A 27,731-nucleotide genomic window follows, 5' to 3' on the forward strand; every position below is an offset into this window, starting at 1 on the left:
ATCATATGCCGTGTCTTGAACTATGCAGATAGATGGATTAAAAGTAAACTTACATTGTAAAACTTCTAAACTTTCTAAACTTTCATTTGTCCTATTTAGCTAGTTTGCTGTTGCTAGGTAATTTGTCCTATTTAGCTGGCTTGCTGTTGCTAGCTAATTTGACCTGGGATATAAACATTAGGTGGATATTTAACCTGAAATACACAAGGTCCTCTACTCCGACAATTAATCCACACATAAAACGGTCAACCGAATCGTTTCTAGTCATCTCTCCTCCTTCCAGGATTATTCATCTTTGAATTTATATGGTGATTGGCATGTAAACTTTCATAGTATTACTACGACGACCGGCAACACAGTTCGTCTTTCAATCACCCACGTGGGTATAACCAATGAGGAGATGGCACGTGGGTACCTGCTTCTATAAACCAATGAGGAGATGGGATAGGCTGGACTTGCAGCGCGATCTGCGTCAGAAATAGAAAGGACTTCTAGTTTAGCCCTTGGCAGCGCAGACGCCCGTTGACTCGAGCGAGCAGTGTGGGTGCAATAATTGAATGACATAGATTTCTACATTTATTTTGCAATGCTCGCGCACGAGACCGAGCAGTGTAGTCAGGGTATTACGAGCCTGCTGCCGCCTACCACCGCTCAGTCAGACTGCTCTATCAAATCATAGACTTAATTATAATATGATAAACACATAAATACAAGCCGTTGGCCATTAATATGGTCAAATCCGGAAACTATCATTTCGAAAACAAAACGTTTATTCTTTCAGTGAAATACGGAACCGTTCCGTATTTTATCAAACGGGTGGCAACCCTAAGTCTTGTTTTCGTTATAAGATAAGTTTAATGCTAGCTAGCAACTTACCTTGGCTCCTGGCTGCACTTGCATAACAGGTGGTCAGCCTGCCACGCAGTCTCCTCGTGTAGTAATCGGGATTTAAAAAAATGCCGATTACCGATTATGAAAACTTGAAATCGGCCCTAATTAATCGGCCATGCCGTTGGACCTCTAGCAAAAACATGTAGGTTTATATTATGTGCAATTTCAATAATCTAGTATGCTTTAAATAGAGTGCCATCTGGGACACCTCTGATTAGGGAAGTATCAGTAACGGAAGTCTGGTGTATAAGCTATACATGGTACAGACACAGGCCTTTAGACTGCAAGATAAAGAAGTCGTTGATTGCATTTAGATGGTATTTATGTCCAGTCATTATCACTTGGTCTCAAGGCGCTTTATGTGCACCTGAGTGTGAATGGCCGGGAGAAACCACACTGGTGCTGATGAAGTACTGTAGAGCTTGTCTGTCTGTCTGTCTGTCTGTCTGTCTGTCTGTCTGTCTGTCTGTCTGTCTGTCTGTCTGTCTGTCTGTCTGTCTGTCTGTCTGTCTGTCTGTCTGTCTGGCGTGTAACCAGGGTTTCTCCAAAGATATTCTCAAAGAAGCAGCAGAGAGCAAAGGGATACTCTTTTTTTTTCCAGGAACAGAAAAAGAGTGGGAATAGAGAAGAGAGAAAAGGGAACCATGAGTTGATGAATAAAGGAGGTATGATGATCAGACATAACTGATCCCTGTTGGGAGAACACCTGTTTGAGGTGGAGTTACATGAAGGAACATGGACTTAAAACCCACCACCACTGTTCTCTCTCTCTAGCTATCCCCCGTTCACAAGTTCATTCATACTCCTCAGATTAAACACTGCTGCCCTTCGGTGTTCTCCGAACTCCTTGCCCCCTCTCCGTGTGATCACACTCATGTGTACATACCAGGATTTCTCTCTCTCTCGCTCTCTCTCTCGCTCTCTCTCTCTCAAGTGAAATAGATAATAAACAAAAGTAAAATAATCAATGAAGTGAACAGTAAACATTACACTTATTAAAGTTCCAAAGAATTAAGACATTTCAAATCTCATATTATGTGTGTATATATACACAGTGTTGTAACAATGTGCAATTAGTTAAAGTACAAAAGGGAAAATAAACATTAAATATAGGTTGTATTTACAATGGTGTTTGTTCTTCACTGGTTGCCCTTTTCTTGTGGCAACAGGTCACAAATCTTGCTGCTGTGATGACACCGAAATCTCTCTTCCTCTTTTTACCAAACAGTCCTGCTGTTACAGTTGAACGGTCAAAGGGGCTGTATGATGAAGTCACCCTTAATGATATGGCATAGATAAAAGGATGTGCTAAATGACTGAAGCTTCTGAACAAGGTATCTGGGTGTCCTCTTGGACAATAAGCTTCAGTGGTGTAAATGTACAGACCTGATCAACAAAAAGAGCCAACGGAGACTGTACTTTCTCAAAAAGCTGGAATCTTTTAATGTTAGTTGTACTATACTGACTCTGTTTTAGAAATCTTTCATTGAGAGTATTTTAACTTTTTGTATTGTTTGTTGGTTTGGCAATTCCACTGTCAGCCAGAGAAATATGCTGAGAAGGATTATCACCACAGCAAGCAAGGTACTTGGAGTCAAACAGACAGGCCTGGATGAGATCTTTAAGGTCAGGGCCATCCGCAAGGCTCACAAAATCATTTTAGACCCAAGCCACCCCCTGTACCCGGACTTTGAACTACTCCCCTCTGGGCGCAGGTACAGGGCACCCCTCAGCAGGAAAAACACAACTAGACAATCATTTGTGCCAGGTGTGATATCCCTCCTAAATAGCTCAGGCTTATGTTCCTATCCACCCAGTAACTGTTATGAAAGTTGTATTGTCAATTTGTTTTGTTATTTAAATGCCACTTTAAACGTGTACATGACACTGCAACAACATTTCCCCATGGGGACAATAAAGTTAGTAACGTAAAGGTTGACGCAGATGAAGGACATAGATGGGCCCATAGAATTACATTCAGAAGGCTGTGCAGCGAAGATTGCTAAGGTCCTACATCTATTTGTTTGGTGCATTTCTCTATGGGTGTTTGTGGGTTCAGATTCTACATTGATTCTACATTGATTCTACATTACTCCGATTTAAGTTGAATGTTTACCAGCGTTAGACCTATTATTGGGTATTGGCTAGGTTGATTGATAAGATTGCCAAGGTATCCATTGGCTGCGTTAGAGGCACCTTTTAATGTGTGTTAACGTGATTGGATTACAGAATGTGACCGTGCCCCCTCTGTTCTTCCCTGGTTCTCCATCATTCTGTCAGACACCACCACCACAGATTGCCTTTGACAGTAAAAAAAAAATGATCTAGAGCTAGATATATCTGTAATTGAATATACCCACCTCTCTCAATTCAATTTGCTTTATTGGCATGACGTAACAATGTACATATTGCCAAAGCTTATTTTGGATATTTACAATATAAAAATGAGAATCAAAATTGACAACAGTAACAACAATTACCAAGGGTCAAAATAACCATACATTGAACAATAACAATAAGCATACAGTAGAGGACATGTGCAGGTTGATTGGTCTGTCAGACACTGTCCCTCATCTTATGGCAGGCAGCAATGTAGTGCGCTGCCAACCCACAGCTCTCTGCGTCCTCCCCCAACAGGACAGGTAGCCTATCCTCATCAAAGAGGTCTTTGAAACCTTGAATAAGGGTTTCAAATTTGGGAAAATGACACTTTCTAATTGTTTTATATTTTTTACATTTTGTCAGGAAATGCAGCTCTGTCTCAGGTTCTGCTGTTGTGCAGTGGTTGCACAGCCTTTCCTCTACAGGGAGCCAGGTTTTCCTGTGTCGACCCTTCTCAATGGCAAGGCTGTGCTCACTGAGCCTGTACTTTGTCAAGGTTTTTCTAAGGTTTTGATCAGTAACCATGGTCAAATATTTAGCCACGGTGTACTGTCGATTTAGGGCCAGATAGCACTGCATTTTGCTTTGTGTTTGTGCTTGTGTTTCCCAATAAGCAATGTAGTTTTGTTTTGACTGTGTTGTAATTTGGTTTATTCTGATTGATTGGATGTTCTGGTCCTGAGGCTTCAGTGTGTTAGTAGAACAGGTTTGTGAACTCAGCCTCAGGACCAGCTGGATGAGGGGACTCTTTTCTTTGCTCAGCTCTTGGCATTGCAGGGCTTGGTAATGAAATGAGAGGGGGTCACTGTATTTTAGATGTTTCCAAAACGTAATTGCTCTTTTTTGAGTTTTTATTATTAGTGGATTGGCCTAATTCTGCCCTGCATGCATTGTTTGTAGTTTTCCTCTGGACATGTAGGAGAATCTTACAGAACTCTGCATGCAGGGTTTCAATGGGGTGTTTGTCCCATTTGATGAAATCTTGTTTTGCAAGTGGACCCCACACCTCGCTGCCATAAAGTGCAATTGGTTCAATGACATATTCAATTAGTTTTAGCCTAATTTTGCTTTTTAATGGCGTAGAATGCCCTGCGTGCGTTCTCTCAGTTCATTCACTGCCTCATTAAGGTGTCCAGTTGAGCTTATTTTTAAACCTAAGTAATTGTAGTGTGTACAGTACTGTCACAGGATCCAACGAGAGTGGCGCCCCTCCTCGGTCGGGCGGCGCTCGGCGGTCGTCGTTGCCGGCCTTTTAGCTGCCACCGATTGTTGTTTCTGTGTCGTTTAGTTTTGTCTGTCTGTTCCGCACCTGTTTTGTGTATGTCATTAGTGGGGACTTATTTAATGTGTGTTTTCAGTTGGGATTTTGTGCGGGATTGTTTATTGTCCACGTTGTGTTACCGACAATTATACGGGAAGGATTTACCGGGCTGCGCTCCTTGCCTTTTTGTGCCTTTGAATTATATTTTGTGTTTTATGGGAAAGTGTTTCTCCCAGGCGAACTTTGTATAGCGCCCTGTGCTTTTCGGCGTTTGTGTGTGTCTGTTTTATTAAAAGACACTCACCTCCAGCACCTCTGTCTCCTGCATTTGATTCCGCCTATCCGCCAGTCCAAATCAGACGTGACAGAATCCCGCACCCAAAACTGATGGAGTCAGCAGGAGCAGAAGCGCCATCCATGGCTGAGCAGGTCTCCCAGCATGCCGGCCTCCTCCACCGCCTAGGCTCGGCCATGGATCAGGTGTTGGCCCGGTTGGAGAGATGGGAGAGAAGTGCCTCCCCAGCAGGACCAGCTCCGGTCCCTCACCCTGCGCCCCTACCCACATCCACTGAAGCGGGTGCCAGCGGGATCCGGATTTCACCTCCCAGGGAGTTCGATGGGACGGCCGCTGGGTGCAAGGGGTTCCTCCTCCAACTGGAACTGTACCTGGCGACCGTCCGCCCCCTCCCTCCGACGAAGAGAGGGTGAGCGTCCTCGTCTCGTGTCTCACGGGTCGAGCCCTGGAATGGGCCAATGCGGTCTGGGATGGTCCAGACTCGGCCCGGGGTGACTACCCTGAGTTCACCCGCCGCTTCCGGGCGGTTTTCGATCATCCCCGGAGGGCAGGGCGGCGGGTGAGCTACTATTCCATTTGAGATAGGAGACGAGGACCGCTCAGGATTTCGCGTTGGAATTCCGTCGGGGCCTGATCGTTCCGCCTACCAGTCCTCCCGCTCCACAGCCCATGGAGATAGGGGGGGCTGCACCGAGGAGGACCGGAGGGGGGGGTCTCTCCTGCACCCGATGTGGACGCAGAGGACACACTGTGGACCGGTGCTGGAGAGGTCCCTCCGGGAGTTCGGAGGGCAGGCAGAGCACTGCTTCGGCCCCCCAGGTGAGTCCGCACCAGCCACACCCAGAGCCCCCTGTCGACCACTTGTACACCTCCGTTTGTTTTCCTAATTTTTCCCCTCACTTCCAGTATAAGGCGCTAGTCGATTCAGGTGCAGCTGGGAGTTTTATGGACCATGGGTTAGCTAAGAGGTTAGGGATTCCCGGGTTCAGCTGGACCACCCCTTCCCTGTGCACGCCCTAGATAGTCGACCACTAGGGTCGGGCCAAGTAGGGGAGGTCACCGTGCCACTGGTTATGCAGACGTGGGGGGGTCATGTGGAGCGCATCAGCCTGTTCATCATTGACTCCCCAGCGTTTCCGGTGGTAATGGGAATCCCCTGGCTAGCCACACACAACCCCCAGATTTCGTGGGGGCAGAGGGCTCTAACGGGGTGGTCGAGGGAGTGCTCAGGTAGGTGCATAGGAGTTTCCATCGGTGCGACTACGGTGGAGAGTCCAGACCAAGTCTCCACCGTGCACATTCCCTCAGAGTATGCCGATTTGGCTATCGCTTTCAGTAAGACGAAGGCGACTCTATTACCACCCCATCGACGAGGGGATTGTGCGATAAACCTCCAGGCTGACGCGGTTCTTCCTAGGAGTCACGTGTATCCTCTGTCTCAGGAGGAGACAGTGGCTATGGATACATACGTCGCTGAGTCCTTGAGACAGGGATACATTCGGCCCTCTAAATCCCCCGTCTCCTCAAGCTTCTTTTTCGTGAAGAAGAAGGAGGGAGGTCTGCGCCCGTGCATTGACTATAGAGGTCTAAATGCTATCACAGTGGGTTTCAGTTACCCGCTACCTCTCATTGCTACGGCAGTGGAGTCATTTCACGGGGCGCGCTTCTTCACGAAATTGGATCTCAGGAGTGCGTATAACTTGGTGCGTATCCGAGATGGAGACAAGTGGAAAACCGCATTTAGTACCACATCGGGCCATTATGAGTACCTCGTCATGCCGTATGGGTTAAAGAATGCTCCCGCTGTCTTCCAATCCTTTGTGGACGAGGTCCTTAGGGACATGCTTGGGCAGGGTGTAGTGGTGTACATAGATGACATCCTGATCTGCTCCGTCACACGCGCCGACCATGTGTCCCTGGTGCGTAAAGTGCTTGGGCGGCTGCTGGAGCATAACCTATACGTCAAGGCTGAGAAATGTGAGTTCTTCAAAAGAGCCGTCTCATTTCTAGGATATCGCATTTCCACCTCGGGGGTGGAGGTGGAGTGTGACCGCGTGACGGCTGTGCGTAATTGGCCAACCCCAGCCACTGTGAAGGAGGTGCAGCGAATCTTGGGGTTCGCTAATTATTATCGGATGTTTATCCGGGGTTTTGGCCAGGTAGCGGCTCCCATTACCTCACTGATGAAGGGGGGGCCGGTGCGGCTACGATGGTCAGCAGAGGCGGACAGAGCCTTCCATCGTCTGAAGGTTCTGTTTACCAATGCACCTGTCCTGGCGCATCCGGACCCCTCTTTGCCATTCATAGTGGAGGTGGACGCGTCCGAGGCTGGGGTAGGAGCTGTGCTGTCGCAGCGTTCGGGCGTTCCACCGAAGCTCCGCCCATGCGCGTTCTTTTCTAAGAAGCTGAGCCCGGCGAAGCGCAATTATGATGTGGGGGACCGGGAGCTGTTAGCCGTGGTCAGGGCTTTGACGGTGTGGAGACATTGGCTTGAGGGGGCACGTCACCCTTTTCTCATCTGGACCGACCACCGTAACCTGGAGTATATTCGGGCAGCGAGGAGGCTTAATCCCCGTCAGGCGAGGTGGGCCATGTTTTTTACGAGGTTTAACTTCACTCTCTCGTACATTCCAGGTTCCCGGAACCGGAAGGCTGATGCACTGTCGCGTCTCTACGACACCGAGGAGCGGACCATCGATCCTACTCCCATACTTCCCGCCTCCTGTCTGGTGGCACCGGTGGTATGGGAGGTGGATGCGGACATCGAGCGGGCGGGTCGGTCAGAACCTACTCCACCGCAGTGTCCCGTGTGCCTGAAATACGTTCCGCTTGGTGTTCGCGATCGCCTGATCCGATGGTCCCATACTCTACCCTCCTCGGGTCATCCTGGGGTGGAACGGACAGTGCGGGGCCTGAAGGGGAGGTACTGGTGGCCCACTTTGGCTGAGGATGTCCGGCGTTATGTCTCACACTGAGCGCATATTGAACAGGACAAGGCTCCTAGGCACCTACCTCGAGGGAAATTACAGCCCCTCCCTGTTCCACAGCGGCCCTGGACTCACCTCTCGGTGGATTTCCTTACGGATCTCCCGCCGTCTCAGGGGAACACGGCGATCCTGGTCGTTGTGGACAGGTTCTCTAAGTCCTGCCGTCTGCTCCCTTTGCCCGGTCTTCCTACGGCCCTGCAGACCGCGGAGGCTCTGTTCACTCACGTCTTCCGGCACTATGGGGTGCCCAAGGACATCGTATCTGATCGGGGTCCCCAGTTTACGTCTAGGGTATGGAAATCGTTTATGGAGAGGCTGGGGGTCTCGGTCAGCCTGACCTCGGCGTTCCACCCCGAGAGTAATGGGCAGGTAGAGCGCATCAACCAGGATGTGGGCAGGTTCCTGCGGTCGTATTGCCAGGACCGGCCAGGGGAGTGGGCGCAGTTTGTGCCATGGGCCGAGATGGCCCAGAACTCTCAGCGCCACTCCTCCACTAATCTGTCACCCTTCCAGGTGGTGCTGGAGTATCAGCCGGTCCTGGTGCCATGGCAACAGAGCCAGACAGAGGCTCCTGCGGTGGAGGCATGGGTCAAGCGCTCTCAGGAGACCTGGAACGCGGTCCAGGAATGTTTAAGGAGGGCGAGCGAACGGTACAAGGAGAGCGCTGACCGCCACCGCAGTGACGCCCCCGTGTTTAACCCGGGGGATAGAGTCTGGCTCTCGACCCGAAACCTGCCTCTCCGCCTGCCCTGCCGGAAGCTGGGTCCGCGGTTTGTGGGGCCGTTTAAAGTCCTGAGGAGGATAAACGAGGTGTGTTACAGGTTACACATTCCTTCGTATTACCGTATTAACCCCTCGTTTCATGTGTCTCTCCTCAGGCCGGTGGTAGCTGGTCCGCTGCAGGACAGTGAGGTGCTGGAGGCCCCCCCGCCCCCCCTGGACATCGGGGGGAGCCCTGCATACACAGTCCGAGCCATCCTGGACTCCCGACGTCGGGTAGGGGGCCTGCAGTACCTCGTGGACTGGGAGGGATACGGTCCGGAGGAGAGGTGCTGGGTTCCGGCGGCGGACGTTCTGGACCCCTCTATGCTGCTGGACTTTCACCGTCGCCGACCGAATCGGCCGGCACCTCGCCCTCCGGGCCGTCCCCGAGGCCGGCGTCGGCGCGCGTCAGGGGAGGGGTACTGTCACAGGATCCAACGAGAGTGGCACCCCTCCTCGGTCGGGCGGCGCTCGGCGGTCGTCGTCGCCGGCCTATTAGCTGCCACCGATCGTTGTTTCTGTGACGTTTAGTTTTGTCTGTCTGTTCCGCACCTGTTTTGTGTATGTCATTAGTGGGGACTTATTTAATGTGTGTTTTCAGTTGGGATTTTGTGCAGGATTGTTTATTGTCCACGTTGTGTTACCGACAATTATACGGGAAGGATTTACCGGGCTGCGCTCCTTGCCTTTTTGTGCCTTTGAATTATATTTTGTGTTTTATGGGAAAGTGTTTCTCCCAGGCGAACTTTGTATAGCGCCCTGTGCTTTTCGGCGTTTGTGTGTGTCCGTTTTATTAAAAGACACTCACCTCCAGCACCTCTGTCTCCTGCATTTGATTCCGCCTATCCGCCAGTCCAAATCAGACGTGACAAGTACTCTATATGTTTTGTACCAATTGAGAACTTTGGTCTAATTCCCTGAGATCTGGATCTTCTCTGGAAAATCATTATTTTAGTCTTTTTGGGGTTTACTGCCAGGGCCCAGGTCTGGCAGTACTGCTCTAGCAGGTCCAGGCTCTGCTGTCGGCCATGTGCTGAGGGTGACAGCAGGCATAGGTCATCTGCGAAGAGTAGGCATTTAACTTCTGAATTGTGGAGACTAACACCAGGGGCTGAGGATTTTTCTAGAATAGTTGCCAATTCGTTAATGTAAATATTGAAGAGTGCAGGGCTCAGATTGCAACCCTGGCGAAGGCCCCGCCCGTGGTTAAAGAATTCTGTTCTTTTCTTACTAATTTTATTGCTGCACGTAGTGCCAGTATACATTGATTTAATTATGTCATATGTTTTACCCCCTACACCACTTTCAATAACTTTGTAGAACAGTCCTGTATGCCAAATAGAATCAAATGCTTTTTGGAATTTGATAAAGCAAGCGTATATTTTGGTATTATTTTGGTGGACATGTTTATCTATCAGGGTGTGTAGGGTGTAAATATGATCAGTTGTGCGATGTTTTGGTATAAATCCAATTTGGCTTTTACTCAAGACATTGTGCTTATTAAGGAAATGTAGAACTCTTACATTTATAATACTACAGAAAACCTTCCCCAGGTTACTGTTCACACAAATGCCTCTGTAATTGTTAGGGTCAAATTTGTCTCCGTTCTTAAAGATTGGGGTTATGAGTGGGGTTATGAGTCCTTGATGTATGAATTTCTGATGTTGTACAGCTTACTGGGCTGTGAATGTGTGGTTGTGTCCATGTCTGTTCTTTTGAGGAACAAGGTAATTTGGCTGTGATCAGACAGAGGTGTTAGTGGCTTGACAGTGAATGAGCTGAGAGAGAAAGAGTCAATGTCTGTGATCATATAGTCTACTGTGCTGTGGCCAAGAGGTGAGCAGTAGGTGAATCTCCCCAAAGAGTCCCCCCGTAACCTACCATTGACAAAGCACAGACCCAGGCTTCTACAGAGCTGCAAAAGATCCCTTCCATTTTTGTTGACGGTGCTGTCACTGTTGTTTCTATGGGGGAGATGAAGACAGTTAGAAACAGTATGGCCTGTAATAAAGCTGTCCCCTCGTGTGCTCGTTAGATCAGGTAGTGTTCCTGTGCGCGCATTTGTGTCCCCACAGATGAGCACATTTCCCTGGGCCTGGAAATGGCACGTCTCTTCCTCAAGGCTGGGGAAGATCTCCTCTGAGTAATATGGGGATTCTGAGGGAGGGATATATATTGCGCAAAGGAACACATTTTTCTGTCAGTACAAGTTATTTTTTCAGTTTTAACCAAATGTGATATTTACCAATTTTGAGGGGATCAATTAGATTTTGTAGTTCTGATTTGTACCAAATGATCAGTCCTCTAGAGTCTCTGCCTCTATTGACAGAGCTGTGTTTCTGTGATGGCACAATTACCTCACTGTAGCCTGTGGGACAATGAGTGACAACGTCAGCCTTACACCATGTCTCCTGCAGAAGGATGACGCCAACATCTTTAAGATTTTTGTTGAACTCCAGTGCTAAACTCTTCAGTCCAAAGGTTGATGAGTTTAGGCCCTGAATGTTCCACATGCTAACTGATAGGTTAATGAGTTTAGACCCTGAATGTTCCACATGCTAACTGATAGGTTGATGAGTTTAGACCCTGAATGTTCCACATACTAACTGATAGGTTGATGAGTTTAGGCCCTGAATGTTCCACATGCTAACTGATAGGTTGATGAGTTTAGGCCCTGAATGTTCCACATACTAACTGATAGGTTGATGAGTTTAGGCCCTGAATGTTCCACATGCTAACTGATAGGTTGATGAGTTTAGGCCCTGAATGTTCCACATGCTAACTGATAGGTTGATGAGTTTAGGCCCTGAATGTTCCACATACTAACTGATAGTGATTTCATGTTGCAAAAAGAAAGAATAGCAGTCAGAAATACAGTAACTACTAACTAATAAGTTGTTAAGAGTGAGAAACAGGATAACAGCTAACATTTTTTCTGTTTGTTATATATATATATTCCTATTCATTGAACAAGTAAATTCTAGTACCACAGGTGTGTGTGTGTGTGTGTGCATGCGTCCGTGTGTGTTTAGTGCAGATGTATTGGAGGAGCTGTTTAATCTCACTTAATCCTACAGGGTTCTCCTGTCCTCTGACGACCTCTGTGTAGCTGCGCTGGTCCTGCTGTTGGGCCCTGTGGAGTGGAGGAGGGCCAGTTCTGGGCCGTGGGGCTTCCTGTCTGGTCTGGTAGAGGTGGTGGTCTGGTGAGGGGTAGTAGGCTGGGCCCTGTGGAGTGGAGGAGGGCTAGTTCTGGGCTGTGGGGCTTCCTCTCTGGTCTGGTAGGGGTGGTGGTCTGGTGCAGGGTAGTAGGCTGGGCCCAGTCCGGTCTGGCTAAGCCGATGGAAGTGGTAATGGTCTGGTGGTGGGTGGGGTGCACTGGGTCTGGTGGGGCGTTGTGGGGGCCTGGGGCTCCTTGGTGGTGCAGTGGTCTGGTAGGGGTCTCTGGGTGGTCCTCTGTCCAGTACAGCATGGGGTGTTTGTCTACCAAGTGCCACGTCCTTTAGAGACTTGGAAAACATCCCTACTGTCTGCTTCCTCAGGTGGGAGTGGTCGTGCAGATGCTCTGGGGTGATTGTTGGGTGGTGAGCAACGTGTACGTTCAGGAGTAGGCCACACTCTCTGGTGATGTCAGCGTTGACTTTCTGAATGGTACGGGGATGAAAGTCTTTGCGGGGCAGCAGAGTGGAGATGGTGATGTGGGAGTTGGGGAACCACAGAGGCCCTCTCTGCTACTCTGTTGACCAGGCTGCCTACTCTCTCCTGCTCCTCTCGCAGGTTGTTGGTGCCAGTGTGAATAATGATGTGGCCTGGTGTGCCAAAGTCAGGCTGGGACAGGATGTGGAGTGCATCCTGTGTTTTTGGGCACCATATTTTGCACACCTTGTGTTGAGGGAAGAGTTTATCTTCTTGGAGGGGTGTGTCGGGGGGGCCAGAGACCTTCTCTCTGTAGTAGGTGTCTCCATGTGAGCCTCCTTGTTGACTGGGGGTGTGGGTAAAGTGTTGTCGGTATGGAGGGGATTGTGGGTAAAGGTGGGTCAGTGGGGTTGTTAGGGGAGGTGAGGGGCTGCAGCTTCTCTCTAGGAGTCTCTACAGTCTGTTCTCTGTGCTGTAGCACCCTCTTGATGACAGACAACTCCTTTACCATCTCCTCCTTTACCTGCACTAGCTCTCTCCTCATGGTGGTCTTTACCTCCTCAAGAGCTGTGGTAAGGCTCTTTCCTCATGGTGGTCTTTACCTCCTCAAGAGCTGTGGTAAGGCTCTTTCCTCATGGTGGTCTTTACCTCCTCAAGAGCTGTGGTAAGGCTCTCTCTCAGCTCCTGGACAGAGTTCTTCAGCTGGGTCCTGCACTGGTTGATCTGGTCCTGTAGAAGCTCTGTGTCTCGGCTGGTGTAGCTGGGGGGCTGCTCCTTCAGCTCAGTTCTCTCTCTCTCTCTCTCTCTTTCTCTCAAAACAGTGACAGAACTGAGATCATTTGGAGGCCAAAGTCATCAAGGGGGCATGGAACTTGAATTTTCAAAGCCCATCAGTGTTTGATTAATGGGTTATTGGTGAAGGTCAAAGGCACTCTGACACATGTTATCAGAAAGAACACCAACAAAGTGAAATGAGCCTGGGCTGGGCTGGGTAGGAGTGTAGGTTTATCTGTATTAATAAATCTCTCTCTCTCTACTTTCCCAATTTCCTCTTATCGATTCCCCACACATCCTCTCCTTCTCTCTCTCTCTCTCTCTGTAGGATGGGTCTCGTGCTGGTCGTGAGAGGAAGAAGACGGTCTCCTTCAGCAGCAGTCTCTCTGAGAGGAAGATCAGCAGCGCTGCAGACTGCATCAGCGCTATGGTGGGGAACATCACCTGTTACACACACTAGTTATAAACCAGTTACTACACTAGTTACACTTGTTACATTCTAGTTGTACAGTTCTGAAGTGGCAGTGTCTGTTGGTTTGTTTTTTATATAAGTGACTGAAATATAACTGGGGTGTATTCGTTAGTGCACACCGTAGCAAAACATTTCACAGCGGAAAATGGGGGAAAAAAATGTTTCTTATTGGTCAAGTGCAGGTAGTCCCTCCCCGTTTCGGCCCATTTGCTTCCTAGTGAATAGGATCAAGGTATGTGCATGTTTGACGTCTCATCTGTCTCCAGATGGAGGGTACTGAGTTTCGGAAGGTGCGCTCCAACTCACGAGTCTACCAACGCTACTACCTGCTGGAGTCAGGTCTGCAGGCCCTGCGATGGGAGCCCTCCAAGAAGGAGTCAGACAAGGCCCGTATCGCCGTCCCCTCCATCAGAGAGGTAGGTAGCAACACCCGTATCGCCGTCCCCTCCATCAGAGAGGTAGGTAGCAACACCCGTATCGCCGTCCCCTCCATCAGAGAGGTAGGTAGCAACACCCGTATCGCCGTCCCCTCCATCAGAGAGGTAGGTAGCAACACCCGTATCGCCGTCCCCTCCATCAGAGAGGTAGGTAGCAACACCCGCATCGCCGTCCCCTCCATCAGAGAGGTAGGTAGCAACTCCCGCATCGCCGTCCCCTCCATCAGAGAGGTAGGTAGCAACACCCGTATCGCCGTCCCCTCCATCAGAGAGGTAGGTAGCAACACCCGTATCGCCGTCCCCTCCATCAGAGAGGTAGGTAGCAACACCCGTATCGCCGTCCCCTCCATCAGAGAGGTAGGTAGCAACACCCGTATCGCCGTCCCCTCCATCAGAGAGGTAGGTACACACCTAGGAGGAGACCCAAGTGGAGACAGCGATGTTATGAATCTTTATGGAGTTAACTCCTGATAAATGCAATGACGTCTGGTTTCCTGTAAAAAAACAGAGCAATTAAATTGAATGATCTGCAATAGATTTAAATGGAGTTTGCACTCATTAGGAATTGACTATTCTTCAGTACTGTCTTGGAGCCAAATATAACTCAGTCAGTGAATGGAACTGACTGAAACAATAAGAACTGTTAACTCCCATGTATACTGTTCTGTACTTTGTCTCATTTGATTGGATCCTTCTTTGTGTCTTTCTAGGTCCGCACCGGCCGCAACACAGAGACCTTTAGGACCAGCGGTGTCTATGACCAGATCTCTGAGGACTGTGCCTTCTCTATCATCTATGGAGAGACCTATGAAGCTCTGGACCTGGTGGCTAACTCTGCAGAGGTGGCCAACGTTTGGGTCACTGGCCTGAGGTAGGATAGATGTCCGCAATGTCTTGCTGGGTTGCCAGATCTGGACTTAGGATTCATGTACACAATGTCTTGCTGGGTTGCCAGATCTGGTTGTGCTTTAGTTTAAACAACTCTCCATGGCTAAGTGGTGTCATATCAAAAGGATGTCAAGATCCTTGAAGATGTAAATCTAGACTGACACCCAAATGGAACTCCCAGTTAGACAAGTGGAAGTGAATGAAAACAACTGGAACAGATGACTCCCATAGTATTTCCTACCCTGGTATCTTTTAATTATGACAATCTCTGTGCAATCCTTCTCTGTCTCATCCTAGGTATCTGATTCTGTATGGGAAGCATGCCATAGACATGATGGCCAGCAGTGAGGACAGCCTTCGTCTCGCCTGGCTAGCAGAGACATTTTCCTCTATGGTTGTCTCAGATGGACAGGGTGGAGGAGAGGTGGGGATCAGTTTGCGGTCGGCTGTAGGTCTGATCAGGAGTGTTAACCCTGGGGTGAGGAGTGAGAAAGTGGAACACCGGTTTAAGGAGCTCCATCGTGTCAAGGAGAGGATGAATGGGGCCGGGACATCTGGAGTTGGAACTGTGGCTGGAGCTGAAGCAAAGGTTGGGGCTTCAGTTGTAGCTGTGATTGGCTCAGGAGCTGGCGAGGAGGATAGAGCTCCAGCTGTGACTGGAGCTGAGGAAAGGGATGGGGGTGAATCTGGAGCTGGAGCAAACGCAGACAACAGAAGAGGAGGGATAGAGGGCAGGGTAACCAAGGAGGAGTTCATTGAGGTCTTTCACGACCTTTGCACTCGACCGGAGATCTACTTCCTGCTGGTGCAGTTCTCTAGCAACAAGGAGTACCTGGATACCAAGGATCTGATGAGGTTCCTGGAGGTTGAGCAGGGCATGGCTCAGGTAAGGATGGCGAAGAGGACCACTTTTCTGTTCTACCAGTAGGACTGTTTCATGGGTTTTCTGTTCTACCAGTAGGACTGTTTCATGGGTTTGCTGTTCTACCAGTAGGACTGTTTCATGGGTTTGCTGTTCTACCAGTAGGACTGTTTCATGGGTTTGCTGTTCTACCAGTAGGACTGTTTCATGGGTTTGCTGTTCTACCAGTAGGACTGTTTCATGGGTTTGCTGTTCTACCAGTAGAACTGTTTCATGGGTTTGCTGTTCTACCAGTAGGACTGTTTCATGGGTTTGCTGTTCTACCAGTAGGACTGTTTCATGGGTTTGCTGTTCTACCAGTAGGACTGTTTCATGGGTTTTCTCTCCCTTTTTCTCTCTTTCTTTTCTCTTCTATTGTCCCTCTTAGCGCTGTCTAGTTGATAAGAAATAAAGTGTCCCTCCAATAGACTGTGGTCGATTTAGAAATACAAATGACAATTTCACTTCAAGAGATGCTCATTTCTCTGTTCTCCTCTGCCCTCCGTGTCTAGGGGACTGAAGACTCCAGTCTGGAGCTCATCCAATCCCACGAGCCGTCGGAGGAGGGACGTCACCAAGGCTGCCTCTCATTGGACGGTTTCACCAGATATCTCACCTCCTTGGAGTCCCACCTGTTTGACCCGGAACACAGCCAGGTGTGCCAGGACATGAGCCAGCCCTTATCCCACTACTACATCAACTCCTCCCACAACACCTACCTCATCGAGGACCAGTTCAGGGGGCCCGCTGACATCACCGGCTACATCCGGGCTTTAAAGATGGGCTGCAGGTGTGTGGAGGTGGACGTGTGGGACGGCCCTGACGACGAACCTGTGGTTTATACCGGTCACACCCTCACCTCGCCTGTCAAGTTCAACTGTGTCCTGGATGTGATCGGCCGTTTTGCATTCGAGGCTTCGGAGTTTCCACTGATCCTGTGCGTGGAGAACCACTGCTCCCCCCGCCAGCAGAGAGTCATGCTCCAGCACCTGAGGAAGATACTGGGGGAGAGGTTGTACACGGAGCCCCTCAGGGAAGGGGAGGGGTACCTGCCCTCGCCTAATGCCCTGAGGGGCAAGATCCTGTTGAAGGGGCAGAAGTTGGAGGAGGGATGCGGGGGGGCGGAAGGGGATGTGACTGACGAAGACGAGGGGGCGGAGATGTGCCAGAGAATGAAGTCTGGTAACAGTGGAGAAGGAGAAGGGGAGGGGGGGCAGAAAGGTGGAGGGGGTGGTGGTAGCATTAAATCCCTGACCCCTCCTACTACCCCTAAACGGTTCCAGCTCCTAAAGGAGCTCTCTGACTTGGTGACTCTGTGCAAGTCAGTACGTTTTACAGACTTCCAGTTGTCGTTCTCTACCCAGAAACCCTGGGAGCTCTGCTCGTTCAACGAGACCCTGGCTGTGCGCTGCGCCAGCGAGCGCCCGGGAGACTTTGTCAACTACAACAAGCGCTTCCTGTCGCGGGTCTACCCCAGCGCCATGCGCATCGACTCTAGCAACATGAACCCACAGGACCTGTGGAAGTGTGGTTGCCAGATTGTGGCTTTGAACTACCAGACGCCCGGGCTGATGATGGACCTTAACATTGCCTGGTTCCGCCAGAACGGGAATTGTGGGTACGTGCTGCGACCCGCCATCATGCGACAGGAGGTGTCGTATTTCAGCGCCGATACGAGAGACTCTGTGCCGGGTGTGTCCCCTCAGCTGCTCCATGTTAAGGTGAGTGGCTAGCAGATAGACAGCAGTGTTTTATTTATATCTGTTTAATAGAGGCTGCTATTCACTGCCTGGCTTGTTGGCTCCTTAATGGTTGAATGGTATTGGTTCAGTTATTCAGTACACTTCTCTTAATGGTATTGGTTTAGTTATTCAGTACACTTCTCTTAATGGTATTGGTTCAGTTATTCAGTACACTTCTCTTAATGGCATTGGTTCAGTTATTCACTACACTTCTCTTAGTGGTTGAATGGTATTGGTTCAGTTATTCAGTACACTTGCATCAATCAAATAAACAAACTAACAAAAAACAGACAATCAATCAATAAACCGGATCCATCCATGCAGGTGATCAGTGGTCAGAACCTCCCCCGTCCGAGTGGTTCTGGAGCTAAAGGAGATGTGGTGGACCCGTACGTCTACGTGGAGATCCACGGTATCCCTGCCGACTGTGCCGAGCGCCGCACCCGCACAGTGATGCAGAACGGAGACAACCCCATCTTTGACGAGAGCTTTGAGTTCCAGATCAACCTGCCCGAGCTGGCCATGGTGCGCTTCGTGGTGCTGGATGATGAATTCATAGGGGACGAGTTCATAGGTTAGTAGTGGAGGGAGGGCGAAGGTCAGCTCTGCATTGACTGCTAGTCCGGTGTCCAGTCTGCTTTTGGTTGAGCTTGTCTGAAGCCAATAAATATTTGATTTGATACTACAACAACCTTTCAGCCATGTAAAGGTTATTGCTAGCTCACAAGCAAGTATCACTAGCTAAGATAAAGAACACTTGCTAGCAGTTAAAGAGTGAGTGAACATTCACTATCTTCTCATGGTCATTTCATTGTCTAACACTCTTGTACATCATTTGTAATCCCCCCTGTTTTACCACAGGTCAGTACACCATTCCCCTGGAGTGCCTACAGCCAGGCTACCGGCACATACCACTACAGTCACTGATGGGGGAGGACCTCCCGTACGCCATGCTGTTCGTCCATGTGGCCCTCACCAACCGGAGAGGAGGGGGAAAGCCCTACAAGCGGGGGCTGTCTATGCGGAAGGCGAGGCGAGGGAGGGACTACGCTGCACTCCGGGACCTGGGGATCAAAGAAGTGGACGAGGTTTTCAAAATGGCCGGCCCGCAACTGAAGGAGGCCACGGACCTGCGGGAGAACATGCAGGTGAGGCGGAAGGATAAACAGTAATTTATCAATCACAATTTTCACATTTCATGACTGAAATGCCTGTATACCTGTATTCACAACAGATGATGTCTAACTCAGAATAGACATGTCAATTTATGGTAGATTGAACCCTCCGTGGGTTGGGTTCATCTCAGTGATCACTAAACTATGACCATAAAGATGGCTGATCATTCCTCCAGAGACATCAACTGACTTGCCTAGTTAAATAAAGGTTCAATCAAAAAAAACGGACATCAACAGGTTCAGACTGAGTGGCGGTAGACAACACAGAACCAGTGAGAGATTGTCTACTGCATCTAAACTGGCTAGTTAGCCTGATCTATGAAGATCTGCGTTAGACTGACAGGTTATGGTTATGGTAAGCTGATGGTAAGGTGATGGTCCCTGTAAGCATTTAGCCTGGCTGTCTAAGTGATGTTAAGGACCTCTGATGTGTTTAGGCTGGAGATTCACGCATTGAGTCATCAGACTATGTCACCCTGATGTAGTAGACTGATGCACTAATGCAAAGAGGCCGTGAACACACACACACACACACACACACACACACACACACACACACACACAGTCTTGTACACACACACCCCTAAACAGAAGTAAACACTGAAGGCAAGCACCATGACATCATGAAGAGATTAGAACAATTTTCTATATTGTAAAAATGTATGTGATTTATTGGGCTTAATTTAATGTTAAGGTTAGGCATTACAGTTAACAGTGTGGTTAAGGTTAGGGTTAGGTTTCATGATGAAAAACACAAACTTGTGCTGTTAAATAAAACTGATTTGGATTTTAGCGGTTCAATGACCCCAATAAAACATGAATTCAATAGTACGGCAGTGATACGGTCGCTTTGTGGTTGTCACTTTAACCATCTCCCAATAAAGCTTCTCTAATTCAATCAGATGTTCTCAGTGATGGTATCCCAGGAAACCATGTCAGTTTGTTCCATGATTAAACCCCAGCAACTAATGGCTTAGTAGAGGATTACAGTATGATCCACAGAACACTATCACTAATACAGGACAAGCAGTATGTGAGTGTGTCTGTTTTTATATAGATGTGTGGGTGTGTGTTTTTTATATAAACCCCCCGACCCTCTGTATCTCTCTGTCCCTGTAGAACTCGGTGGCAGTGTTCAGGGAGCTGTGTGGGGTGTCAGCGGTGGCTAACCTCATGCAGTGTGTATTGGCCCTGGGATCCCGTGTGGTGGGGGCCGATGGGGACCCCCTGATGCTGTTTGAGCTGAGGGAGCATTACCCCTCCATGGAGCCCCAGGGGCCCCTGCCGGACGTCCTACGCAGGGTGGTCTCCACCTACGAAACGGTGAGGATCGATCAATCAATCCTAGTCAATCCTTCACATTTTATTTATGTAGCGCTTTGGGTTTCCATTGAGAATAGTTGTGCAGGTTATAAGTTGATTGATTCTTTGACTTGTTTTTAACCTCTTTCTTTACTTCCCTCTCTCTCCCTGCCACCATCTCTGTCACTGATTTCATTTACGTGATTACTTTCGCGTATGCCCCCAAAGTAGAGTGTGTGTGTGTGCATCCTCATTCCTGATGAATCAGAGTGAGGGACAGCTCACCGTGTCTTCACGGGAGATAACTGTGCCTCTTTTCATTTCATTTTGAATAATGATTAAAATCTCAATGTGAAAAAATGTGACACTCATTTAGTGTGGGTCATTTTTCAATGTTAAACAAGCGCAAAGAAATTTCCAGGTGAGAAATTGATATGTGTGTGTGTGTTGCGTGTGTGTGTGTGTGTGTGTGTGTGTGTGTGTGTGATTCGAGAGTGCATCCTCATTCCTGATGAATCGGAGTGAGGGAGAGCTCACCATGGCCCTGAATAGCATTAGCATAAATGAGCATCTTATTTCGCTAAGTGGATCTCACGCCTTGACTTGAATGCTTGGGTGAGAAATTAATAGGAGGAAGCTGTGGTGTGTGTGTGTGTGTGTGTGAATAATAGACTGATCTTGTGTACTCTGTCTACAGATGATCCAGGCGAGCAGAGCAGTGATGGAGCTGTCAGGCGGAGTCTACGACAGGATCCTACAAATACAGACAACAGGTGAGAGAGAGACTTTCCCTCAGATTACACAGACCCACAAAGAAATAGAAAACACATCCAATTTTGATAAATATCTATTGGGTGAAATACCACAGTAGAATCAATGTAGAATCAAAATAGAACCAATGTAGAATCTGAACCCACACAAACACATACACTGATCAGGGTCAAAGGTTGGTTGTTTAGTCAGGCATGACCAATGAAAAGCCCCTTTCACTGTTCAACTGTAAACAGCAGGACTGTTTGGTAAAAAGAGGAAGAGAAAGAGAGCTTGCTGTGCCATCACAGCAGCAAGATTTGTGACCTGTTGCCACAAGATAAGGGCAACCAGTGAAGAACAAACACCATTGTAAATACAACCCATATTTATGTTTATTTATTTTCCATTTTGTACTGTATATAGACATAATATGACATTTGAAAGCGAGAGATTTCACTTGCTTTGGCAACGTAACCATATGTTTGAGAGAGAGAGAGAGAGAGAGAGAGAGAGAGAGAGAGAGAGAGAGAGAGAGAGAGAGAGAGAGAGAGAGAGAGAGAGAGAGAGAGAGAGGAGAGAGAGAGAGAGAGAGAGAGAGAGAGAGAGAGAGAGAGAGAGAGAGAGAGAGAGAGAGAGAGAGAGAGAGAGAGAGAGAGAGAGAGAGAGAGAGAGAGAGAGAGAGAGAGAGAGAGAGAGAGAGAGAGAGAGAGAGAGAGAGAGAGAGAGGGAGAGAGAGAGAGGAGAGAGAGAGAGAGAGAGAGAGAGAGAGAATTGCTCTTTATGGTTGTGAGGTCTGGGGTCCGCTCATCAACCAAGAATTCACAAAATGGAACAAACACCAAATTGAGTCTCTGCATGCAGAATTCTGCAAAAATATCCTCTGTGTACAACGTAAAACACCAAATAATGCATAGAGAGCAGAATTAGGCCAATACCCGCTAATTATCAAAATCCAGAAAAGAGCCAATTCAATTCTACAACCACATAAAATGAAGCAATTCCCAAACCTTCCATAACAAAGCCAGTACCTAAAGAGAAATGAACCTGGAGAAGAGGTCCCTAAGCAAGCTGGTCTGGGGCTCTGTTCACAAACACAAACAGACCCACAGAGACCCAGGACAGCAACACAATTAGACCCAACCAAATCATGAAAAACAAAAAGATAATTACTTGACACATTGGAAAGAATTAACCAAATAACTGAGCAAAATATAATGCTATTTGGCCCTAAACAGAGTACACCGTCTACTGGACCAGTTAGGCTCTCTACTGGACCAGTTAGGTTCTCTACTGGACCAGTTAGGCTCTCTACTGGACCAGTTAGGTTCTCTACTGGACCAGTTAGGCTCTCTACTGGACCAGTTAGGCTCTCTACTGGACCAGTTAGGCTCTCTACTGGACCAGTTAGGTTCTCTACTGGACCAGTTAGGTTCTCTACTGGACCAGTTAGGCTCTCTACTGGACCAGTTAGGTTCTCTACTGGACCAGTTAGGTTCTCTACTGGACCAGTTAGGTTCTCTACTGGACCAGTTAGGTTCTCTACTGGACCAGTTAGGTTCTCTACTGGACCAGTTAGGTTCTCTACTGGACCAGTTAGGCTCTCTACTGGACCAGTTAGGTTCTCTACTGGACCAGTTAGGTTCTCTACTGGACCAGTTAGGCTCTCTACTGGACCAGTTAGGCTTCTCTACTGGACCAGTTAGGCTCTCTACTGGACAGTTAGGCTCTCTACTGGACAGTAGGCTCTCTACTGGACCAGTTAGGTTCTCTACTGGACCAGTTAGGCTCTCTACTGGACCAGTTAGGTTCTCTACTGGACCAGTTAGGCTCTCTACTGGACCAGTTAGGCTCTCTACTGGACCAGTTAGGCTCTCTACTGGACCAGTTAGGTTCTCTACTGGACCAGTTAGGCTCTCTACTGGACCAGTTAGGTTCTCTACTGGACCAGTTAGGCTCTCTACTGGACCAGTTAGGCTCTCTACTGGATCAGTTAGGCTCTCTACTGGACCAGTTAGGCTCTCTACTGGACCAGTTAGGTTCTCTACTGGACCAGTTAGGTTCTCTACTGGACCAGTTAGGCTCTCTACTGGACCAGTTAGGTTCTCTACTGGACCAGTTAGGCTCTCTACTGGACCAGTTAGGCTCTCTACTGGACCAGTTAGGTTCTCTACTGGACCAGTTAGGCTCTCTACTGGACCAGTTAGGTTCTCTACTGGACCAGTTAGGCTCTCTACTGGACCAGTTAGGCTCTCTACTGGACCAGTTAGGCTCTCTACTGGACCAGTTAGGCTCTCTACTGGACCAGTTAGGCTCACAACTGAATAATTTAGGAAAAGAATGCCGGCTTGTATTTTGTAAATAACAATACTAACAAAAAATGAATCACCTTGAGTAAATATTGATATGTGAAATTTGTTCAATGAGGTCAATGTGAATGAAATAAATGAATAGTACAATAGACTTAGATATCAGCCATATATCCTGCCTATAGTTTACTAGGGTGCACCCAACTCTTAATCTGAGGGTCTGTCAGATTTATAAGTTCAATAGCAATACAATAAACATGAATCCACAGAAAAACCCAACCCAATTCACAAATACTGACTTATAAACCTCTATGAAATGGAATCAAATGTGAGATGACTGTGCCTGTCAATAAACACTGTCAGGTGTTTAAATGTAGCATGTGCTTATAACAATCCCACTGCAATGTATGATGCAATGATGTCTTGCAAGAAAAATCCTACCACACGGCATACTGCCCTGCATCCCACAGCTGGCTTGCTTCTGAAGCTAAGCAGGGTTGGTCCTGGTCGGTCCCTGGATGGGAGACCAGATGCTGCTGGAAGTGGTGTTGGAGGGCCAGTAGGAGGTACTCTTTCCTCTGGTCTAAAAAAGATCCCAATTCCCCAGGGCCACTACCCTGTGTAGGATGCTGTCTTTTGGATGGGATGTTAAATGGGTGTCCTGACCCTCTGTGGTCACTAAAGATCCCATGGTACTTATCATAAGAGTAGGGGTGTTAACCCTGGTGTCCTGGCTGAATTCCCAATCTGGCCCTCATACCATCATGGCCACCTAATCATCCCCAGCTTCCAATTGGCTCATTCATCCTCCTCCTCTCCCCTGTAACTATTCCCCAGGTCATTGCTGTACATGAGAATGTGTTCTCAGTCAACTTTCCTGGTAAAATAAATAAAAAGTATGGCAGTGCAAATTCAGTGTTCTCCAAGGAAAATAAGTCTTCACATGCAAATCTTCTTATTGATGTCCTGGGTTCGGGCGGCTCGCCCTCCTTGGTGGAACTAAATCCATACTCAAAAAAACCTGACTAAATCCTGGCGTCAATCTTTCCCTCAATCCCTTCACAGCACGTTTGTATAGATACGTGTTAATATTCAGTTCGCTCTTTTTAGTTCAGTTTTATACAACTTCTCACAAATTGAAACTTTTTCTTCCATGGAACGGCGGAAGCGCTCCACATTCCGTTCGAGCTTTTTTCCCCGAATTTTGGCACCAACTTGTGTATAATGTGAGTTTTTAGTAGAGCGACTAAGAGAATATTGAGTCTTGATTGGCTCAAAATAAACTGCTCGTCATTCAGCTTCTGACAGCTGATTTGTAATAGCTGTCAACTTAACCATATCAATATAGTATAATATGGTTACTGGAATCTCACTAGTAATGATAAGTATTCAACAGTAGTTGACCTGCGTTACACCTGCTATTGAGAGAGCCTGTCTTCTCGACGGCCTATGTGCACAGTGCCCACAAAATGAGGTGGAAACTGAGATGCACTTCCTAACCTCCTGCCAAATGTATGACCATATTATAGACACATATATTACACAGACCCACAAATATTTCGAAGAACAAACCCGATTTTGATAAACTCACATATCTACTGAGTGAAATATCACAGTGTGTCATCACAGCAGCAATATGTGTGACCTGTTGCCACAAGAAAAGGGCAACCAGTAAAGAACAAACACCATTGTAAATACAACCCATATTTATGCTTATTTTCCCTTTTGTTCTATTTGCACATATGACATTTGAAATGTCTTTATTCTTTTGGAACTTTTGTGAGTAATGTTTACTGTAATTTTTTTTGTTTATTTCACTTTTGTTTATTATCTATTTCACTTGCTTTGGCAATGTAAACATGTTTCCCATGCCAATAAAGCCCCTTGAATTGAATTGGAGAGGGAGAGAGAGGCAGGCCTCATCACGTGACTGAAAGCAACATCAACGGTGATGAAATTGGAGTTATCTATGGCTAGTTAGGTGGTTAGAGAGCACGATTGTTTTCTTTAGTGATCTGACTCCATGTCAACAGTCCAGTAGTCGTGAGAAAGACTTGCCTACAGGCCCTGCCAACCGACTCTCCAGCTAAGACCTCATCAACAACAGCCTGAAGCCTTTAGTCTGCTGAGACTTCCATGGTTGTCTCAAATGGCACCCTATTCCCTATATAGTGCACTACTTTTGACCAGAGTCCTATGGGCCATTTGGAACGCACACCATGTCTCCACCTCATCCATCACAGGAACTATTTTCATCCTGGCTCTGAGGGAGATTTGTCCATATGTTAATATTAGATGAATTTGTTTATTGACTGAGCTCTTGATTTATGTAGTTTGTGTTGGCGTAAGCTCCGAGTACAGGTCAAGAATCAGTTTATCCTCCCCAAATCGCATCCTTGACCAATAGGGATGGAAATACAAAACTGACCTTAGATCAGTCTCTTGGTGTAACTTGGCAGAGCAAGGTTTGTTTACCCTGCGCCGACTCGGCTTGCTGGGCATCATGGGAAGGATGACAACTTGGCATCAATCCCATAATGACAAAGTGAAAACAGGTTTTTAGAAATAAAAAAACAGATACCTTATTTACATAAGTATTCAGACCCTTTGCTATGGTAATCAAAATTGAGCTCAGGTGCATCCTGTTTCTATTGATCATCCTTGAGATGTTTCTACAACTTGATTGGAGTCCACCTGTGGTTAATTTGATTGATTGGACAGGCACACACCTGTCTATATCATTCTTAAATGGAAGAAGTTTGGAACCACCAACACTTTGGCTGCCTGGCCAAACTGAGCAATCAGGGGAGAAGGGCCTTGATCAGGGAGGTGACCTCTTAAGAACCTGATGGTCACTCTGACAGAGCTCCAGAGTTCCTCTGTGGAGATGGGAGAACGTTCCAGAAGGACAACCATCTCTGCAGCACTCCACCAATCAGTCCTTTATGGTAGAGTGGCCAGACGGATACCACTCCTCGGTAAAAAGCACATGACAGCCCGCTTGGAGTTTGCTAAAAAACACTTAAAGGACTCTCAGACCATGAGAAACAAGATTCTCTGGTCTGATGAAACCAAGATTGAACTCTTTGGGCTGAATGCCAAGCATCACGTCTGGAGGAAACGTGGCACCCTTCCTACGGTGAAGCATAATGGTGGCAGCATCATGCTGTGGGGATGTTTTTCAGTGGCAGGGACTGGGAGTCCTGTCAGGATTGCGGGAAAGATGAACGGAGCAAAGTACAGAGAGATCCTTGATGAAATCCTGCTCCAGAGCGCTCAGGACCTCAGACTGGGGTGAAGGTTCACCTTCCAACAGGACAACGACCGTAAGCACACGGGCAAGACAACGCAGGAGTGGCTTCAGGACAAGTCTCTGAATGTCCTTGAGCAGCCCAGCCAGAGCCTGGACTTGAACCTGATCGAACATCTCTGGAGAGACCTGAAAATAGCTGTGCAGCAACGCTCCCCATCCAACCTGACAGAGCTTGAGAGGATCTGTAGAGAAGAATGGGAGAAACTCCCCAAATACAGGTGTGCTAAGCTTGTAGCGTCATACCCAAGAAGACTCAAGGCTGTAATCGCTGCCAAAGGTGCTTCAACAAAGTACTGAGTGAAGGGTCTGAATACTTATGTAAAAAAATGCTAACAGTTCTAAAAAACAGACTTTGCTTTGTCATTATGGGGCATTGTGTGTAGATTGATGAGGGGGAAAATGTGTAGAAAGTCAAGGGGTCTGAATACGTTCTGAATGCACTGTATTCACACCCCTCGACTTTCTACACGTTGTGTTACAGCCTGAATTTAAAATGGATGACATTGAGATGTTGTGTCACTGACCTACACACAATACACCATGTCAACATTTTTACAAATTCATTTGAAATGAAAAGCTGAACTGTCTTAAGTATTCAACCCCTTTGTTATGACAAGCCTAAATATGTTCACAAGCAAAAATGTGCTGAACAAGTCACATAACATTTTTCATGGACTCACTCTGTGTGCAATAATAGTGTTTAACATGATTTTTGAATGACTACCTCATCTGTGTACCACACACATACATTTATCTGTAAGGTACGTCAGTCAAGCAGTGAATTTCAAACACAAAGACCAGGGAGGTTTTCCAATGCCTCGCAAAGCAGGGCAACTATTGGTAGATGGGTAAAAACATGTAAAAGCAGACACTGAATATATCTTTGAGCAAAATGAAGTTATTAATTACACTTTGGATGATGTATCAATGCACTCAGTCACTACAAAGATACAGGCGTCCTTCCAAACTCCGCAGCCAGAGAGGAAGGAAAGCGCTCACGGATTTCACCATGAGGTCAATGGTGACTTTAAAACAGTTTAATGGCTGTGATAGGAGAAAACTGAGGATGGATCAACATTGTAGTTACTCCACAATACTAACCTAAATGACAGAGGGAAAGCCTGTACAGAATTAAAAAATATTCCAAAACATGCATCCTGTTTGCAACAAGGCAGTAATACTGCAATACATGTGCCAAAGCAATTAACTTGTCCTGAATATAAAGTGTTATTTTTGGGGCAAATCCAATACAGCACATTACTGAGTACCACTCTCAATATTTAAGCATAGTGGTGGCTGCATCATGTTATGGGTATCCTTGTAATCTTTAAAGAATGGGTTTTTTTAAGTATAAAAAAAGACACGGAATGGAGCTAAGCACAGGACAAATCCTAGAGGAAAACCTGGTTGTCTACTTTCCACCAGACAATAGGAGATAAATTCACGTTTCAGCAGGA

The 27,731-nt window shown here is 47.5% G+C and overlaps 1 protein-coding gene across 3 annotated transcripts in view; it reads left to right on the forward strand.

The window, feature by feature from the left end:
• LOC115175484 (inactive phospholipase C-like protein 2) overlaps positions 1-27,731 on the forward strand; it is a 45,943-nt gene that overhangs the window by 13,945 nt on the left and 4,267 nt on the right. The window contains exons 2-10 of one of the 3 annotated variants that reach the window (XM_029734733.1): positions 13,314-13,415; positions 13,724-14,293; positions 14,605-14,765; positions 15,080-15,668; positions 16,196-17,404; positions 17,750-17,999; positions 18,287-18,573; positions 19,720-19,923; positions 20,600-20,675. In XM_029734733.1, coding sequence (XP_029590593.1) covers positions 13,314-13,415; positions 13,724-14,293; positions 14,605-14,765; positions 15,080-15,668; positions 16,196-17,404; positions 17,750-17,999; positions 18,287-18,573; positions 19,720-19,923; positions 20,600-20,675 — 3,448 coding nt within the window. The remainder of the gene's footprint in view (positions 1-13,313; positions 13,416-13,723; positions 14,294-14,604; positions 14,766-15,079; positions 15,669-16,195; positions 17,405-17,749; positions 18,000-18,286; positions 18,574-19,719; positions 19,924-20,599; positions 20,676-27,731) is intronic. The other 2 variants (XM_029734734.1, XM_029734735.1) reach the window with 2 other exon arrangements.

The sequence above is a fragment of the Salmo trutta genome, chromosome 36 (genome assembly GCF_901001165.1).
Source record: "Salmo trutta chromosome 36, fSalTru1.1, whole genome shotgun sequence".
NCBI lineage: Eukaryota > Metazoa > Chordata > Actinopteri > Salmoniformes > Salmonidae > Salmo > Salmo trutta.